The following is an 18,996-nucleotide window of genomic DNA, read 5'->3' on the forward strand; positions in this document are numbered from 1 at the left end:
GCGGGCGCGCCGAAAGCGGACGGTGCACCTTATCCGGGGGGTCATGGGTGCGGGGCCGCGCCCGCCGCGCCGCGCTAGAAATACCTCCCCGACGGGGCCCCACCGGTGAATCGGCCCTCTCACCCTCCATTCATTGGAGAGGATTTTCTGTCTTTTTTTTTTTTTTTTCTTTTTTTTTTTCCCTCTTCTTTTTTTTTTCTTCTTCTTTTTTTTTTTTTTTTTCTTTTCCGTTTGACTAATTTCGACTCCCCATTTCGCCTTACCTCCCTCCCCCCGCCCCCCTCCTCTGCCCTTAAACGCCTCCCATGATGATGGCTCCCGCCTCGAAAGCGGGCGAAGGAGGACCGGCGGCGGGGGATGGGGACGGGGGAGGCCGCCGGCTCCTCTCCCCTCCCACCGACTCGCCCCAGGAGCACCACCACCAAACGGGCGTGGAGGCCGGCCAATCGCAGGGCGCTCCCCTGCTTTCAAATAAAGCCTTGACGACATGTCCTTGCCCTCCCCCCCCCGCCTTCTGTCCCCTCCAAGCACGCCGCCTCCCGCTCCGTTTGGGGGGGGGTGCGTGGTGTGTGTTATTTTGGGTTTTTTCTTGCTGTTTGGTCGGTTTGGGACCCCGCTCCCCTCGGGAGACCCTCGGCGGGGCGGGGGGTGCGGCGCCCCGCCGCACCGCGACCCCCGCCCGCCCCCCCGGGGCCCGCGTTGGTGCTCCGTGGGGGCGGCTAGCGGATCCCTGCCGCTTTAAAAGCGCAGGCCAGTATTGGCCCGGGCGAGCAGTTATTTCCTTGTCACATGGTCATTTGAACGCGACGCGGGGCCGTTGCGTAGCGGAGCGAAAAAAAAAAAAAAAAAGCCAAAAAAAAAAAAAAAAGCGGATCTCGTCTCCCCCCGCCGGTAACCGAAACGGGTAATTAACTGTTTCCTCTCCCCTGGCCTCCCCCCCGGCCGTGCTCCGCGGTGCCGTACCGTTTTGTTTTCGGTTTGAAGGGTGAGATTTGGAAGTGGGGAGTGGGGCGGGGGAGAGCAGCGGAGGAGCGCCAAAGAGCCCGGAGCAACCTGCCGGCGCTGCCCTCCGGGGGCCGGCTCCGGGCGCTGCGGCGGGCACCGCCGGAGGCGTGCTGAGCCCCCCGACAGCCGGTGCTGAGCGAGGCCCGCCGCCCGGCGGGGGGTGCCTGGGCGGCGGGGGGTGTCCCGCTGCCCCCCACATCCCCCTCCCCGCTGCCCCCCACCCCCCCGCCCCGATCCCCGGGAGCCTCCCTGCCTGGGCATCCCCCCTCCCAGGGTGCGGGGTACCTCCGTGCGGGGAAGGGTGATGGCGGGGCGGGGGTCGGTCCTGCGGGCGCATCGTCGCCCTGCCCGGGCCCGGCTCGGCGCGGCGGGACGCGGGGCTGGGGGTGCGCAGGGGCTGCAGGGAGCCGGCGGGGGAGGCTCCGGGCAGGGGAGGCAGGCGGCAGTCCCCGGGAGGGCTGGTGAATTTACGCGTATGCAACACCCCCCCACCCCCCCAAACACCTCCTTCCCTCGGCTGGACAAACAGTAATAGCAGGGATGTCAATGGACGTTTCCTTCTGCCTGGGCACCGACTAACCCTAACAGCAATCCTAATAAAGAAGAGCCTGTCATAGTTTCTCCTTGGCCGAGTGCGATTTCAAGCCTGGGAAATGGATGAGTGAAAACAGCCATTTCGAAATGAAAGCAGCTCCTCCCGAGATTTTTTTTTCTTTTTCTTTTTTTTTTTTTTTCTTCTTCTCTTTTTCTTTTCCCCTCCCGTGGCAACTGCTCCCTGACAGGCAAGGCAAAACTGAGAGAAATGAATGCCTGCCTAGGGGCTTGATGCAGGTGCCGGAGCGGCGGTGGGAGGATGAACTGAGAGTTTTGGCAATAGAAACCCAACACCCACCAACGCTGAATGCATGGCCGAGCCGGGCCCGGGGAGCACCTCGCCGTGCACAGTGCACAAACCCTGCCGCAGAGGGTTGCGTGCGTGTGTCTGTGTGTAATTGAGAGGTACTCAATTACAGCTGCGATATTAAAAACAAACAGCGCGAGTTATCTGCCGCGTTAAACATAATGCTTTTAGGGCTTTCTCGAAATGTGTATCGCTGCTGCTGTTTGATGTTAATGGTTACTAGTCTTCTTTTCAGGGAGGGCTCCAAGCCCTGGAGCCGGTGCTGTTGCCAGAAGAAAAGGTGCCTGTGGAAGCTCCCGCAGCCGAGCGGGATGGCGTCGGGGACCCCCATCCTCCCACGGGGTGAGTAGACCCCACTGGGGGCCTGGCCCCGGCAGGGGCTCCAGACCTGTGGCGGCAGGCACATTGATAGCAATTAGGCATCTAGTCCTGCTAGGTTTTGAGGGCATATTCTGTTCGTTTGGTGTGATCAGCCTAGGAGAGTCTGTTGTTTCCCTGCCGATTTTATGCATTATTATTATTGTTATTATTATTATTGTTATTGTTAATGTTACTATTAATTATCACTGCTGCTGTTGTTGTTTCATAAGCCCTAATGGAAATACTCAAAATTTTAAATCGAATTCTGGTTCTTGCAGAAAACAACGGTTTAAAATAGGAATACTGGTCTAACTAAGGTTGGAAGCGCAGTTTATTACACTCTTACTTTTCTGTAAAGAGGGTGGTCAGGCTCTAGCCTTGCCCTATCTCTGTGACTGGTCCCAGCTCCATCTCAGTTCCCTCAGGCATGGGATGCAGACACTTGACTGCCGTGTCACAGTGTTGCTGTCCTTGGCTGGTTTATGGCTATGCCATGCACTAAGACAGAATATGCTACAATTTCATGAGGTGTTATCGCATATTGCAATTTTGTATACTTTCTATTTAAAGATATGTATAAAATATATATTGCAGGCATTCTTACACTAAATAAGCATGAATATAGACTACATGTATTTTTTACATATTTTATATGCATATAATGTAGTAATAATTAAACATGTAGTTATAATTAAATAGATATATAAAATTTATAATAAAACATATGAAAATAATTGATAAGCAAATATGTAGGCTTGATACGTAATCATGATGTTTTTCATATATATGCATATTATGTGTATTTTTATACAGGTATTACATAGGTGTTTTACGTACAAAAACAGCATAACGACATATTTCTAGCATGCTAGCTTATACAAAGTTATTATAAAGCACCCATTGTATGAAGTGATGTTGTAATTAATTGCATATTCCAATAGGTTATACAAAAGTATATATACCGTTTTTAATTACTACATATGAAATATCCAGGAGTCAGACGCTCAGCAGGAACACAAAACGAAGAGAAATCTTTTTTCCCTTTTAATCCTCTACAGCTAGCTCTGCAAAATGCCCAGCACCTGGCGCTGGGGAAGGAGACCAGGGCTCTCCCACTGCCCTGCCTGGCTTCCCCTTCCCTGTCCCTAAAGCGCGGGACGTGTCAGCGCAGCCCCGCGTGGGGTGCGGGGAGGGCGGCAGGGTCTCCCACTCGTGCGGCGGGAGCGGCACCAGCTGCACGGGCTGGAAGCGCCGTCCTCGCCGCCGTCCTCGCCGCTGTCCTCGCCACCCAGCCCGCTGCTGCCCGGCCGCCCCCACAGCACCCCCGGGGAGGTCTGGGACCCGCTGCGGCGGGAGTAGGTCTCCCCAGCCGCCCATTTCTCCTTGGGGGAGGCTGGGCTGCCGCTGTGGCTTTGCCGAGGGACGCTCACTCCCAGCTCCCTGGCGCTGGGGGGCAGGCAGCCAGTCATATACAGATTAGCTTTGAGGTAAGCGATCTGCCCCCTGCCCCTGTTCCCCCTCCAACAGCACAACTGCTGCAAACACTTGCTGTTGCGATGGCTTCTTTGGTTCTTTACCAAACATGCCACCTTGCAGCAGCTTGGAAAACCCGGGGGCTGAGCTCGGACATGCGATTTTTAATTTTTAGTTATGCGCCACCTTTGCTTTGCAGCCGTCATGTTTTCTTCAAAATACTGTTAAACTTACAGTAACTCAGGGAAGGTCACCTGCGAGTTAGTAAAACACATTACTTCAAGCGAGGGCGGTATTGGGCTTGCAGAGACACAAATCGTTCTTTATTTTCTCCTTCCAGGTCCCATGTTTACAACCTTAATGGGAAAAGCCACGGATGCGCCACGGGCCCATGCACAGACATGCACAGCATCTTACGTGGTTTTAAGAAGGTATTTGCCAAAGCCGCAATTGCACCAGGAAGCCTCAATTCCCCGCTGTCCCGGCCGGTTTTGCTAGTGAGAGTCAGAGATCGGCTCCAGCGCCCCTTGAGTTGGATGCAACCCTAGTCTGAAATCAAATGGGGAGCGGTCAGCTCGGGCCCGGGTGAGCCCGGAGCCTCTCCCGTCCTCCTCAGATGGAGGGATGGGAAAATGCGAGCGGGGAGCCCCGGGGAGGAGGGTGAACAGAAAGCCCAGATGCGTCCCTGGCAAAACACGAAGGGTTTATTGCTCCGTCTCTGTGCGTGGGTTTTCCTTCATATTTATCTCTCTTCACAGTATTTGGAGTCTCGCGTGGAAAAAAGGAGGGCGTGGGGTTTCCAGTGCAAGGTAACATACAGACACGTGCAAAGTGTAGTGTGCAAAACAACACACGCCCCGCCGGTCCTCCGTGCATCCGAGCGGGGAGACGCCGTCCAGGGATTATTTACAATGCGTGAGTGCCGCCCGACTCCGCGTCTCCCGAGTCGGGGGCGGGCAATAAATTAGGGGAGGGGGTCGCCCGGGAGCAGGGCTAAGGGCGGGGGGGCGGGTGTCGCAGGTAGCGGCCCACGGGTCCGTGCGGGCCCCCCGCCGCCACGTCGAGGGGGAGGCGGCCGCTGCCGTCGGGCAGGTCGAGGCGTGCCCCGGCGCGGTGCAGGGCCGCCAGCGTCTCCAGGAAGCCGGCGCGGGCCGCGTCGTGGGCCGGGAGGCTGCCGGTGCGCGGGTCGGGGCGATTGGGGTCGGCTCCGCGCTGCAGCAGCAGCTCGGCCACCCGCGGGCTGCCCAGCATCATCACCTGCGGGGAGAGACAGCGTCAGCGCCCACCTGCCCGCGCAGCCTCTCCCGGTTGGCCCCGCAGGAGCGGGCAGCGCCCGCCGAAAGGAGCGGGGAATCCGCAGGTGAGGCCCGGAGATCGGCTCCGCAGGCGCCACGAACGGTGGAGAGCAGGGCGGCGGTGGGCGCGTTGCGCGGTCGGGGGAGACCATTCTCTTGCGTGCCGCGGGACACGGCGGGGCAGGCGGGGCGGCAGCCCCGTCGGGGCCGGGGCGTGCGGCAGCCCCGTCGGGGCCGGGGCGTGCGGCAGCCGCGGGCCGGCAGCGCGGCTGCTCCGCGACGGGGGGCGGCGGGCGCGGGGCGGGGGGGGGGCCGGGGGAAGGGGCTCGCCCTTCTGCCGGCGCACCCCCGCGGGAACCGAGGACAAGCCCCGAGCCGCTTTGCAAGGGCCGCCGCGGATCCGTGGCGGTAGAGCGGGTCCCTGGGCGGGGGGCTGCCGCCGTCCCGCGCCCACCCGGGACTCTTTTTCCAGGAGGTCCTTGGCAAGGGGACACTCGTGTGCAGGGAACCTGCCCTTCCCTGCAGCGCGCCGCCCGCGCTTCCCTCGCCCTTAGGAAAGACTGAAAACGCACCTTTAGCCTGACACACGCCCCCGCCCCAGCCCACTGCAGCACCGAAATGCCCGGGAGCCCCCCGCCCTCGGGCTCGCCGTTTTCTAAGCTGCGTTTCCCCAGCGCACCCGGTAGTGCGTTCAGCGCACGGGCTAAATCCCTGCTGCGCAAAGGTGCAGAAAAAAACATGTCGGAGGACGGCAACAGATACGTGTTCCGAGTGAAATGCTGCACCGACATTTTGTAGGAGAGAGTTTCGCAAGCACTGGCCGTAAAACTTAAATATAGCTTCTCAGATTATTCCCGTTTCGTTTTATTTTGAAAATTTAAGAAGCAGCTGGCTAGAACTACCTCGGAAATTAACCCAGCTTTATGAATCTAGCATCTGCTCCTACTCCGGGCACTACATCTATCTATACGTTCACGCGACTGTAAAATGTGGGCAGCCTGAGCCCCACAGGGACTGCTGGCGGTGTACCTGCAGGGTCTGCTGGGCAAAGCTATATATCGCACCCGGATGTTTCTGCTCGCAAGGGTCAGTGCATCTATCTGAATCGGTGAATATACTTTTTTTTTTTTTTTTCATAGGAGAGGAGAGGAAAAACACTAACAGACGTATAAAGGAGAAGACGAGGTACGACGAAAGGATGATTCTTTCCGAAGAGGTGACTCGTTGCTTTTTATTGCACATTTATTGCGAGATGAGCATTAAAGTTCTCGGTTTTAGGTCGTCCCATCTCAGTTGGTTAAAATAAAGACAAGGGTTGCTAAGACTAAAACCTCTCTGTTGCGGCCGTCAGAGACTTTTCGCCTTTCCAGAAAGGCGAGCGGAGCCGCCGCGCCGCTCCGAGAGCGGCCGAGCGCAGCCGTCGGGGGCGGCCGGCGCCGGGAGGCCGCCCCGGGGCTGCCGCCGCCGCCGCTCCGCCGGGGCGCGGAGGCGCCGCTGCCCCCGCCCCGCCGCCCGCACCCCCCCCGGCCTCCCTACCTGGATGGGGGTCCGGCCGTAGGAGTTGACGGCGTTGGGGTCCGCCGCGCCGTCCAGCAGCTCCCTCAGGCGCTCCAGGTCGCCGCGGGCGGCGGCGTTGGCCAGCTCGTCCGCCTCCGTGCCGCCGGGCCCCGGCCCCGGCCGCCGCGCCATGCCCGGCCTCACACCCGCCGCCGGCCGGGCGCCGCGGAGCGCTGCCGCCGCCGCCGCTCGGCTGCCCCGGGCCGCCCTCCGGTGCCGGCCGGCGGGGGGCGGCCTGCCATGGGAGCGCCCGGCCCCGCCGCTCCGCGCCCCGGCCCCGGCCCCGGCCCGGCGCTGCCTGCCCGCTGCCGCCGCCGGGGCCGCCTCCACCTGCGAGGACGCGGCGGAGCCCACCCGCCGCTTGTTTTCTCCGCGCAGCCGGTGCCGCTCCGCCCCGGCCCGCCCCGGCCCGGCCCCGCCTCGCCCGGCCGCCCATGTCACCGTCAGCGCGGCGGCCGCGGCCGGCCCCCGGCCTTGCCCCGACGGGGCGGAGCGCCCTGCGCTGCCCTCTGAGGGCCGGGAGGCCCGGGCTCCCGGGCGGGCCTCCGGCGGCGGGGCGCTCGCTCCATGTATTGTTTTGGTGTGTTCTTTTTGGTTTTGGGTTTTTTTTGTTTTGGTTTTTTTTTTGTTTGTTTGTTTGGTTTTTTTTTTTCCCGGCCCTCTCTTAAGGGCAGCAGCGTCTTAACCTGTGCCTGACCGCCCCGAGAGCAGAGGCTGGGGGGAAGGGTGGGAGCAGCGGCAGCAAAGGGAGCGAAACGCTTTACTGAACGAGAGCGGGGTTTAAGGACGGGAGCGGGCCCGGGGCCGCGGGCCCGGTGTCAACGGGACCCCGCTCCCGTCCCGGCGGGCGCGCTGGCCCTGGCGCCGCCTCCCCCCGTCCCCGGACACCCCGCCGGTACCCGGGGCGCTGGGGGGGGGGGGGGCGGCGGCCGCTCCTCTTCCCCCTTCTCCTGCGGAGAGCTGCCAGCTCTTCCGAGCTTTGTTAGTCGGCACAGACGCTCAGGACAATGGGCGCAGAGAGCCTGCACGGAGAGACGAGCCGCGACGGCGACGTCTCCCCTCTCCGCCTGAACGCGCCGGTTTTAATTTCTCTTTCTCCTTTTTTTCTGGTTTTAAAAAAAAAAAAAAAAATGCAGCAGGTCGAGACTTTGAACCCTCCAAAGGCCACAGAGGAGGGGCGAGCGCTCCTTCGGCCGCGCAAGGCGTCTGCGCGGCTCGGCGCAGGCCGCCCGGCGGGGGCCGCGTCCCGGGCTGCGGGGCGGGGGGCGGGACGCCGCGGGGCGGGGCGCGGCGGGGGGCGGCGCGGCGGGGGGCGGTGCGGCGGGGGGGGGGGGGGGGGGCGCGGGCGGGCGGGCGGCAGCACCACGGACAGCTCCCCCCCGGCCTCGCCGCGCCGCGCCGCCGCCCCGAGCCGCCCCCCCGCCGCGCCGGGTCGCCCCCCGCTGCCCCCGCGCTGCCCCCCGGCCGTCGTCGCCCGCTGCTCCGGAGGCGCAGCCGGTCCCGCAGCCGGCGGAAGGCAAACCCTTTGCCGGACCCACCGAAGGACCTCGGGGCTGCTGTGCGAATCTCGCCGTCGCCAGCGGTGAGCGGAGTGCTCGCCTTACAACGGGAGTGGCAGGTTTCTTGGGTCTTACAGCGCACGGCGTTGTGCAAAGAGTCGGACGAAGTAAGAGCTCTCCGCTTTTCCATTCAGGTGTGCTTCACGGTGCTGCTTCTTGAGGTTTGCAAGTGCCCTTCTTGCAAAAAACTTGCAAAAAAAAAAAAAAAGCCCTTGCTTCTTTCACCGTGAAGTGTCACGAAAGTGACCTATTTCCTCACCCTAGAGCGCAGATGCAACCTTTGCCAGATCCATGGCACCTCTAACCTCATTCTCTTGGGAAGTTTACAGTCATAATTCTTCTCCACATCGCTATTCTCTGCTCTTTAATCCTTTGCCGGTCATGCTGCCCACTTGTTTACCTGCATCTTTATCTGCAACAATTAGCACATATTGTCAAAACAATGAAATTACTTTCCTGGCCTAATACTTTAGGAAGGCACAGCTATACTACCAAGAACGCTCTCTGTTTTCGGTACCGAATGGTGCAGGCAACTTCCACCAGCAGCAAACAGAAGAATGCTAACTGGCGTGGCCAAGGAAGACTGCCTATGTAAAGCTTAAGTTTGTGGTTTTATTTGCAACGCTTGGCATGGTCCTATAATTGAACCAGCCTAGTGCCAAATTCTGCTTCTTCACTCACACTGGCTACTATTTCCATGCTCAGATATGTAGAAATGAGTGGAGTTCCACTCATGATAAGGAGCTTCTTGGTATAAATAGTCGCTTCTGGTTAAACAATTGAGCATTTATACACAACCTGGTGAGTTCCTACGTTTTGGGGTGGTTCGGGTGTGGGGTTTTTTTTTTGTTTGTTTCCTCTTTGTTAATGAATTTGCCATTCAAGCAATGGGTGCCATAAAAAAAGAGAAAATAAAGATACTTCAGACCTCTATAGTAAAAAAAAAATGAAACTAGAGGAAGAGTTAAATCTATATACTCTGATATGTAGACCACTGTACAGCAGAAACATCCAAGTAGTGAAAGGCACACTTAAATCTTAAAAAGACTGCAAGCTAATTTTGACAGCAGCTGGAGCCAATAGCAATATTGTAGAATCAGTTCACTAGAGATAGCATATTGATCCCGATTCTCAGCTACAGGACAGCCATGCACATGCACTAGTGACAGAAAAAGTCTTCTGACAGCACTTTGGTGCCAATGATATATCCATAAGGTAAACAGAAACAGTCCACATCTAGTGGAACTCTGTGAAAGTTTTACGCAGGGCATGTTATTTTAACAAACAAAAAGCATGAAAATCATGTCTAAAGAAAGACAGGCATCGTGCCTTTTGTAACTGTATTGCAAATGCGTGCTGCAGACATATTAAATATGCATATAGACATTGACAAAATGCCAAATAAATACAAATCACTTGGCAAGCAGGTGGACCTTACATACCAATTTCTACAGTCAAAAAGAAAAAAGAGAAATGTTGAGCAATTCAGGAAGATAATTGTTAGTATGCATAATGTGTAATCAGCTCAATATTACTCAAAAGCAGCTTACCACAAAGGAAAATGTTACTCACAGCAGATTTTCTTAGTTTTCACTGATTTGACTCCAGAGAAACTGAAGTTCTTCCAAAACATTATTTTACAATTAGAGCAGACAACTCAGTGCCACAATGAAATGTAATCTAGTACAGGTTGAAGAGCTTTGGATTTTGAAAAATCTGTCAATAAATTTTTTCTGCAGAGTAATCTTAATGTGTCATGTTCTGCTAAAGTAGGTGCAGATGTTAGTAAAAATCCCCATCGTTGTGTTATGTTACTGCTTTCACTGGGGAGAGCAGACATGACCGACTCCTGTAGGAATTCACCAGGGATGCCTACCAAGAAGAATAGAGTATCATAGGATAACAGGAATATTTGGGGATACAGTGGTAAGGATTTGGAAACAAGACAAAATCATACAAATGAACAAAACAGGCAGAAAGGATTTAAAATCCTCAAGCTGTGTGGTAACATGACTGCAAGAGCAGCGGACTTCCAGTCTCCAAAACCATCAAGTGTTCACAGGCCAGTTCTCCTACCGACTGCACCTCACAGTGGTTATGTGCCGGCTTTGGCGGTCTGCTTACCTGTAAGCGAAAGGTGACCATTCAGTGCTCCCCTCAAATACTAATTGCCTATATCAGGAAGACTTAACTTTAGCAGGGGAGAATCTGGCTTTGTGAAAAAGTCTGTTTCTTCCTCAATTTCTTTTGCTTGGTCTGGTGAGAAATCAGGCTTGTTACCATTCGGCAGGAAAAAAGTTATTGGCAGGTTTGTCACAGATATGTTTTCTTCCAGCTAACACCTTTTAGGGAGTTATGTTTGGAGTAGGAGGTTCTGCTCTTCTCTCAGCTGGGTCTCTTTCTTTGGGAAGGCAGAAGATAGACAGCACTGGTGATCTAACATTCATGTCTGGATAAAAATAAATATGCAAATAAATCAGAACAGAAAAACATGTTGGTTTTGGATTTCTTTCAAGTGGAAGTATAAGCGTTAATTCAAATTTAGCTGTGTCTCTAACAGTATTGACACCATTTTAGAAGTGGATTTTCTCTTTTTTGCCCAGTTGTTCTTTCTGTATTCTTTCAAACAATGTGGGCATGAGCGCTACAAAACACTGCATAGACACACTTCTGGCATTTTCGTGGCTATTTGCCTAGCTGTGTTTGCAATGAGCTCTCTACGTGCATTATTACTCTTACTGAAGGTGTAAGCATTACAGATTCAGTGAGAGAGACCTTGAAACTTGCTTCCATGTTTGGTTACCATGTTGGATATGCCATTTTCTTCCTTGGTGCTCTTTGACAAAATATTCTCCCAGAATAGCTGGATCAGTGGCAGAGGAAGCACTCAAACCAGAAAACAAATCAATGACTTTCCTACCTCAGAGACCTACCAAAGCTACCAAAACACAAGCAGATGCTAGCAGGCTATCTCCTCTGTAAGCTATCCCTGATTTTGTTATTTGGGATTTAGTTTTGTTCCACCAGAAAGTGTTTCCTGATCCACAGATGGCCCAGTAGTTTGATCCTGTGGTTTGTACTACAGAAATGCTGATAAACCACAGCATCAGAAGATGTGCTGTCCAGATATTAGGATTTTGATTTTTTTTTGAATTGTATTTTTATTGTAGATGCCTTCATATCCAAAGGTTTAGCTGACTACAGAGAACTATATGAATGCAGAATCTAGGACACATTCTCCATTTCAGAGAGTCTAGCACAGCCCCAGCTTTCTTTTGTGGCACCTGTGTAGCAAAATGGCTTGGAACCTAAATAACAGTTCTCATGTCCCCATCACTTAACTGTTCAGTGCTGAGCAAACCACTCTTGTTTCTTTGGCTCACTTGGATGTATATAAGGACTGTACTTACAGGGCTGCAGGACAGCAGGAGAAAAGCTAGTGAATTTGAGACATTTTCAATATATAAAGTCAAATGGTAAAAGGTACTGTGCACCCTGTTCCTGGGCTTTGCAATTCTGCAGTTGCAGGGAACTGTCATCTTCGGAGTGTCTGAAGAAAGGGGTGAGTCAGGTAACACACTGTCTGAGAGCTAAGCAGTGCTTAATGTGTCAGGCAGACGTCTGGCATCTTCTACAATCAATGACTATGTTACTGAATTACATAAAATTCACAATGAGCAGGTCTTTAGTTAAACATTTAATCCCATCCTCAACCGTATGTACATGGATTTATGTTGTTAATGACAACTCTTCTGCTTAAGCTGTAATGCATCTATCAGATTGAATTGGAGAATCAGTCACATTGTGCTAGTTTTTTCTATTTTGATCAAGAGTGCAGTGGTTGAGTTTAGCTGCTGAAAGCTACTGACTTACTACAGTTTAGCTGCATATAAAGACATGCTGAGAATCTGCAGGTTCAACTTCATCTTGTAGTAAATTATCCTTATCAATTGCTGTATCTCTATAGCTATGTGTTTATATCTCCACAGGGAACAAAGAAGAAAGATTTCCTAGTGACAGCCAACTCATATTCTCCAGGATATGAATTATTCCAGATGGGGTTGGGGGCTTGGAGGTGGTGCAATTTAGTTCATTATTTCAACATACAGTAATCTTGGAATATGAAATTTTTATTTACCTGAGCCCATGGACATCAAGGACTAATTACTTTTTTTCAATTTTTATTCAGACCTCTTGGCAACTGATTGCAAAGTCAGCTTTGCTAGCTGAGAGTTTAGTGAGTGTTTCTGAATTTTTCACTTGGCAGTTGTGCCTGTCCAACCTTTAAGGAAGGAACACAGGGAGGAGGTCAAGACATTTTTTAAAACCTGACCTGCAAAGAATTTGTATTAAATTAGTTTTGTCTTGCTTTTGTAAAGCCCATGAAGTTTTAAGAAAAAGAAAAGCCTTAGGAGTTTTCATTCCCTCTAGCCCACTCTCCTTTGTAGATCATCTTGAAAACTAGTTGTTAGGAATACCAAACCTCGTCTTCCCAAGCTGGCTGGCAGACTACTGAGGATGTGAGGAATCTGTGTACTGTTAATCCAGCTATAGTAAAGACTGACCCATGAGTCACCATATAACACACTTCAAATGATCACACTATAAAACCCAAACATTTTGGTGACCTTTAGCTTGTCATTTAATTATCTCAGTTCCTGGAGTCATATTTTCAAACCTATTGCAAAAAGCTAAGATCTTTCTTTTACCTAATCACATAAGCCCGGAAACTGGGACTATCAAAAAAGCAGGAAAAAGGATAATGTCACTCCCCAGACTGGCCACACCAAAGTACTTAAAAATTCATCAGAATGGTGGAACAATGGTTTGACTGTAAACCACAGCTTGCTTTCTCCAGAGCATTCATTAAATTCTAGAAGTGTTTACCTGAAAACTGGAATAACATTTTTCAATTCCTCAAGCAGCTTCTTTCCAAATGTTGAACTTCCAGCTCCTTGCCTGTTAGCATGTCATAATTTCCCCCATTCTCCAGGCTTCACACAGCCTTCCAAAATAAAGGAGATGTGCACTCTGAAAAGTCATTGGAAAGTAACTTACTTTCCAACTTTACCTGATGTCTTTTAAACATCAAAAATAAGTCTGCCCACTGATTTTGTCTTTTGCTGTTTGTCATTCAAAGCCTGTTCGCAATGGCTAGAAGGTGGAAACATGGAGACGCAGCCTGATGTCTGAGACTTTGGTCAAACCCCACTGTCATGCCAGGACAGTACAGGAGACAAAAAAGCATAAGGTGAAGATTTTGTTTCCGCCTAGCTTGCATTCCACTTTTGAATATGGACTCTTTTTCTCTTTTTTTTCTTAATGAATTTGTTAAAATATGTGTATTATAGCTGCTGGGTATGCTGCCAAAACTAACAGTAGACAGCTCTAGAGGCAGAGTGAAGGGATGAGTTTTGAGTCTGAGCCTGAATCTGGGCCAAAACTGTGGCAGAGGGGAACGTAGTAGATCTGTTTGAAGGCTTTCAGTATTTCTGTATGACTGATGATGGGATGGTGTTTGGTGTTTGTATTGCTTTACTATCCTGCAGTTTTTATGTACAGTAGCCTACCTGATAAGACCCATTATCTAGTTAACTTGTTTGCCAAGTCTTTACACAAGTAAAATAAGCTTCAGTAAAATGCTGAATGCATATTACACGTGCAGTATCTGTCCATGCAACATGTGCTGTGTAGAGTTCATACTTACTGCTGCATTTTTTATGGTGGGTGAATCAGGTGCTGTTAAGTCTTCCCTACATTTCTTAGACATGATTTAGTCTGTCTCTGTGCTCCATTTTGGGTTTACTGGTGTTTCTGGCTCATGCCTTATGTTCTGAAGTATATCCTTTCTACAGTTTTGGACACAGTTAAATGCCCTGTTCTATTGGTAAGACTCTTTTCTGTTTAAATAATTTCAGGGGATACTTGAGTTATGATTAGGTCTGTAGATGCAGCTGATAGTGAAAGTTAACATCTCCCACAAAACAAGACTAATCGGGCAGTCAAATCTGGTGTTACATATGTAGAAATGCATTAATCCTCAATGACAAAGTTTTCTGTACAGAAATCTGTAAATCCAAAATTCAGTTATAAAAACACTTTTATTGTTCTTAGCTGTCATGATTATAGATAAGCAAGGGGACACCCAGTGGTCAGGAAAGGCCTACCTTGATACTCTGTTGGTTTCTAAAAGCCCATGACCTTGGACTTACGATATAGTGGGTTTATTTTTAACATGAGAACACAGATGTTTTGTGTAAATAGAATAATGAAAGAGATTTACCTTGTAATTTATCAAAGGGTCAGTGAAATGTGAGTAGATGGAACAATAAGTGTGATTTAGTACCAAATATTTTAAGACAAGCTCAGCAAAATCACAGTGTCTTGACACAAAATGTTTTAAAAGAACTTAAAATTTATAATTAGGCAATGCTGGCATTCTTGTGATTTAAATAATGCGTATATGATCTCATCAAACAGAATGGGATATTTTATAATATATGTATAGCATAGGTGGTTTTAAGCAATAAAGAGAGCATGTTATGGTATGGTTTGGAAAGAAACTGTTTCTACCTGAGGAGATCCTTGCTATCTGTGATCCTTTTCTTCTTAGACCAGATAAAGTGTTAATCTTTCCGTCACTAAAACTTTACTTTGGCAGATTTTTTTTTTTAAATTTTTATGTTATTTTAGTGGTAAAGCATGTTAAACTTGTGTCATATTGCATTTTAAACTTATTATGTATGCAGTGTTTCCTACAAAAGCTTTGATAAGACTACTTATCAAGGAACAGTCTTGTTTAGAAATGTAGGTTGAGTCATCTTTCTTTATCAACAAGTATAGTCTTCTCACAGTGGAAGAGGCACTGTGACTCTGGAGATCCTAGCTGTACAGTGATAGCAGACTCCCCACTGATTGCAACCTTAAGATACTCTCTTAAAAATAGTTACCTGACTAGCCTTGTCTCTCATGCTGTTATATTGCAATATGCCTCTTCGTATTTCCATTTAGCTTGGTTAGATATAGTCATTACTCTATACCGCTGCTGTCTTTGGTAAAATTAATCCAGCTAAAGCTGTTTTTCCTGGCTGTAAGCCACAGAGGGTGCTCAAAGTGGGGAAAAGACGATAGGATGGGCACTCTGCATGGGTGTGCATGTTTTTTTCTGTGAACAAAAGCAGCTCAGGATGATTTGTGAAGCTGAACAACTGGTTAGTGGCATCTTGTTTTAGGGGCAGGGATAGCTTCTGATTCCCTCATTGCTTTTCTGCAGAGGCTGAGTAGTCAGCAGAAGCGGCTGCTGTGCATGGAGGGAGTATACAGCTAACCTGCTGCTTTTGCTGCGCCTGTTGATGCTGCAGTGCAAACTACCGTCTGTGCTACAACGAGTTATCACACGCTGTTCTGGGGTTTTTTTGGGACAGCCTGTGATGGCTGCTATCAAGCACATTTGGGCAAGTGTTTGTTTTCAAGTTACACATTCACGAAAGAGGCGATTGCCTAGGAAACACAGGTGTTTCGCTTTCTGTTGCCTCTGGAATGGCACTGTGCCCACCTGTCATAGCACACATGCACATCAGTTATGATTCCTATAGTCTCAGACACCTCTAACCACTGTGCAGTCCTCTATAAAGCTGTATGTATTTACCTCCAGATTTTATTTAGGAGTGGAATGTGATTGGAAATACTTGCTTTGACAGAAAAAAAAAAAAAGTCTTTATTTACAAGGGAAAGCTAAGTAGCTCTTACTTTTTTCTTTCAGTTACTGATTGCTGCTGTGTTCAATACATCTTCCAGACTGTGTGTAATCTTGCAATTATCCTTAACATACCAGTGCAGCACATCTGCTTGATCATACCCCACACACTGGCTGCCCCCTTTAAAGTGTAACATTTCACAGCTCAGGAGCCCTTCTTCTGTTATTCTCACAGCAAAATTTTGTTATGTGAGGTGCAGGTCCCTGTCTGACTCCTCACTCAGGTGCGACAGGGTTTCTGCAGCTGGCAGCACAGCCTCCTTTGCAGAGGCAGACCATTAATATCACAGCCTAAGCCTGGTTGTCATGTCTTCTTTCACGAGGTTTGCAGCAGCCCTCCTGGTTGGACTCCAAAGCAGTGACTGTACCAAACGGAGAGGCAGAAAACCCTCCATACAGGGGTGCACCAGATGCTGCAGCTGGTGGAGTGCTGGCATCCTAAGAGTGTGTTAGTGTTGGCTGGTGGCATTTTTAGGTGTCTATAGTGCATACCAGGCATGCGATTTCCTCCACGTGCTGGATGTAGCTTCTCCATTTGTTCAGCTGAATGGGGAGGGTTTCTGACTAGCAAAGTTATATGTGGTTTTTGAAAACAAATTTTAAAAGATCAAAAAATTGTTGTTTAATGGTCAGCACTTAGAAACTGGAGAATCTTGGACGACTTGGAGAATTGCTCCTTATCATCTTAACTTTATTTTTTTGCATTCCCAGTTGTGTGCATATCTATATGACACATGCTGGGCCATAACCTGTGGCCATCCTATGTTTATATGTTATTAATTAAATCTGTGGTGTTGCTTAGAGGTGACAGCAAAGCAGAGCACTACTACTGTGAGTGCTGTATGAATAAGGCCTTTAACAATAAATGCAATATGGCTCTTTGTTTACTTCTTTTTCCCTTCCCCCAAAAAACATTTCTAACAGCTTGCATTCAAGCATCAGGAGTAAGAACCAGGGCCTCCAAACAGAGACGTAAAAGTACAGTGAGGAAGTGGTTAACGAGACTACTGCAAGACAGCAGCTCACAGTAGTGGAGAAATGGTATGTGTGGTGAACCTGCCACTCATCTGTGTGTAAAGCCTGCTGCAATCAATGAGATACCACTTTTAATATGAGTAGCAGATGGATGGAGGTCATACCTGTGACTGATGTAACCCCTGACCGCATGGGCTGCATAAACAGACCAGGCAGGGGCAGCACACATGAAGGTGTGTGGCACACTCCAGCCCCAGCAGACATGACTCCTGCTTTTGGGGCTGATGATCTCCACGCCGGTGGGAGATGGCAGGCTGCTCTGGGGCATCATTAGGCTTTTTCTGTACTCTCCACACAGTTACTATATTCGAATATGCACTTTTTGTAAGTCTGACTTTATTTAACAGCTTCCACAGTTTCCATGTGCTACCACAGGTTTCAAAGCCAAAGGCATTTTTTCAAGAGCGTTCTGCTTGATGATGACCTTTAGTCTTTGCACTGATCACTTTTATCGGGGATGGCAAACACGATGCCCCATCTCCCATCTGCTGCCCTGCCTCGCCCCCGCGAAGCAAGCAACCCCACTCCCTGCCGGGGCGGGGGACCTGCCTTTTTTTTTTTTTTTTTTTCCTTTTTTTCTTTTTTTTTTGAATTGCAATAACCCATGAGAAACGCCATGTCGGAGGCGGGTGCCCGCCTCAGTGTGAATTTTAGGAGAGGTACGTGTGCCACCTAGAGGAAGCGCGGCCGCTTGCGGGTGGGGGACGCTGCGCTGCGCTGCGCTGCGCTGCGCTGCGCTGCGCTGCGCTGCGCTGCGCGCTCCCGCCGCCGCCGCCCGCGCCTGTGGAGCAACCTGAAATGTCGGCCTGAAGTTTGACGCCTACAGGGGCTCTGCAAAAAAAACCCCAACAGCCAGCAGTGACTGAATTCCCTTCGGAAATCTCAGTAAATGGCGTGCTGCGCCTCTGTGTTTGCAAAGCTTTTTGCATATCCCTGGAAAAGAGGCTAAGACCGCCATACTCTTTTCTATCCCAGTAAAAGACATAACGCCTTTGTTTGCATATTTTAGTAGTCCTGACATTTGTTAATGTCCTGAAATTTGTTAATGCTGTCTAGTTCCTAACATTGAGAAAGAAACAGCTCTGACCTGGCAAAAGCAGAATTCATCCTTCCCTTCTGCTAGAACCTTCAGTTTTAATTTGTGTCTCCTTGTTTTTTGAACCTTGCATGATCTGATGCTTCTGGCATGTACCAGCTTTAGATCAGCTGACAGAAAGTTCAGGAGATCTCCCGTTCAGGATGAGACCACCCAGGGAGGAGCAGATGGAAATGAGAGTGGTTGCTGTGAGGAATGGGAAACGTGACATAGCGGAAGAGAGGAGAAAATAGAACGAAAAGGGAAGAACAGAAATTACAAATACAAAACAGCAAATACGAGAAAAAGGGGAGTGAAGGCAAAGAAATTCAAGGGGCAAATATGTTTGCCTTTTATTCCTGCAGCATCATTGGTCCTATGCAGGACAATTTCCCCAGGAGAAGGAAGCTGTGATGGATGTTGTTCATGTAGATCCTTGTAGTGTGTCTGATTTTATTAAGACACAAAGCAACTCCTGGACCAGGGTCACAGGCATTCAGATAGTCTCCTCTTACATAAATCCTGGTTTACATAATAGGACCTTGCTCACAAAGAACTGACCTCTGAACAGGACTGATTTCAGTGAGCACATTCAACGTGTTCTCTCAAATTTCTGTTTGCAGTGCTCATTTCTACCATGCCTGTCCCTTTGTGAAGCTGGGAATGCAGGGACTGTCAAATTCAAAATAGTGGTTGTTTGTGAGAGTGTTAGCAGCTTGGGAGGAAGAGGCAGAGCCTCATAACTTCATTCTCTGTTCCCCAGATCTTGCAATACAGCAGAAAATCTGTGTCCCAGATTTGGATCCTTTCCTTTCCATTCACTGTAGTTCCAGTACTGAGATTTTGGAGGATGACTAAACTCTATTCTGTATAAATATAGAGCCTCAAGTGTGACTGAACAACCCCATGCCATAAATACTTGTTCAAGTAGGACCTATGCCAGCAAGTAGGTGATTCTGCATGGAGTCATGCATGCAAAG

The 18,996-nt window shown here is 50.1% G+C and overlaps 1 protein-coding gene across 1 annotated transcript; it reads right to left on the bottom strand.

Annotated features, from left to right (window-relative positions):
- Nucleotides 1–4,732: 4,732 nt before the first annotated feature.
- Nucleotides 4,733–6,723, bottom strand: LOC142596636 (cyclin-dependent kinase 4 inhibitor B-like). Its single transcript, XM_075726315.1, has 2 exons — nt 6,571–6,723; nt 4,733–4,996 (listed from the first exon to the last, which is right to left on the bottom strand). The coding sequence occupies exons 1-2, from the start codon at nt 6,721–6,723 to the stop codon at nt 4,733–4,735; spliced, it is 417 nt and encodes a 138-aa protein (XP_075582430.1).
- Nucleotides 6,724–18,996: the final 12,273 nt, after the last annotated feature.

This window comes from Pelecanus crispus, chromosome Z, assembly GCF_030463565.1.
Source record: "Pelecanus crispus isolate bPelCri1 chromosome Z, bPelCri1.pri, whole genome shotgun sequence".
Taxonomy (NCBI): Eukaryota; Metazoa; Chordata; class Aves; order Pelecaniformes; family Pelecanidae; genus Pelecanus; species Pelecanus crispus.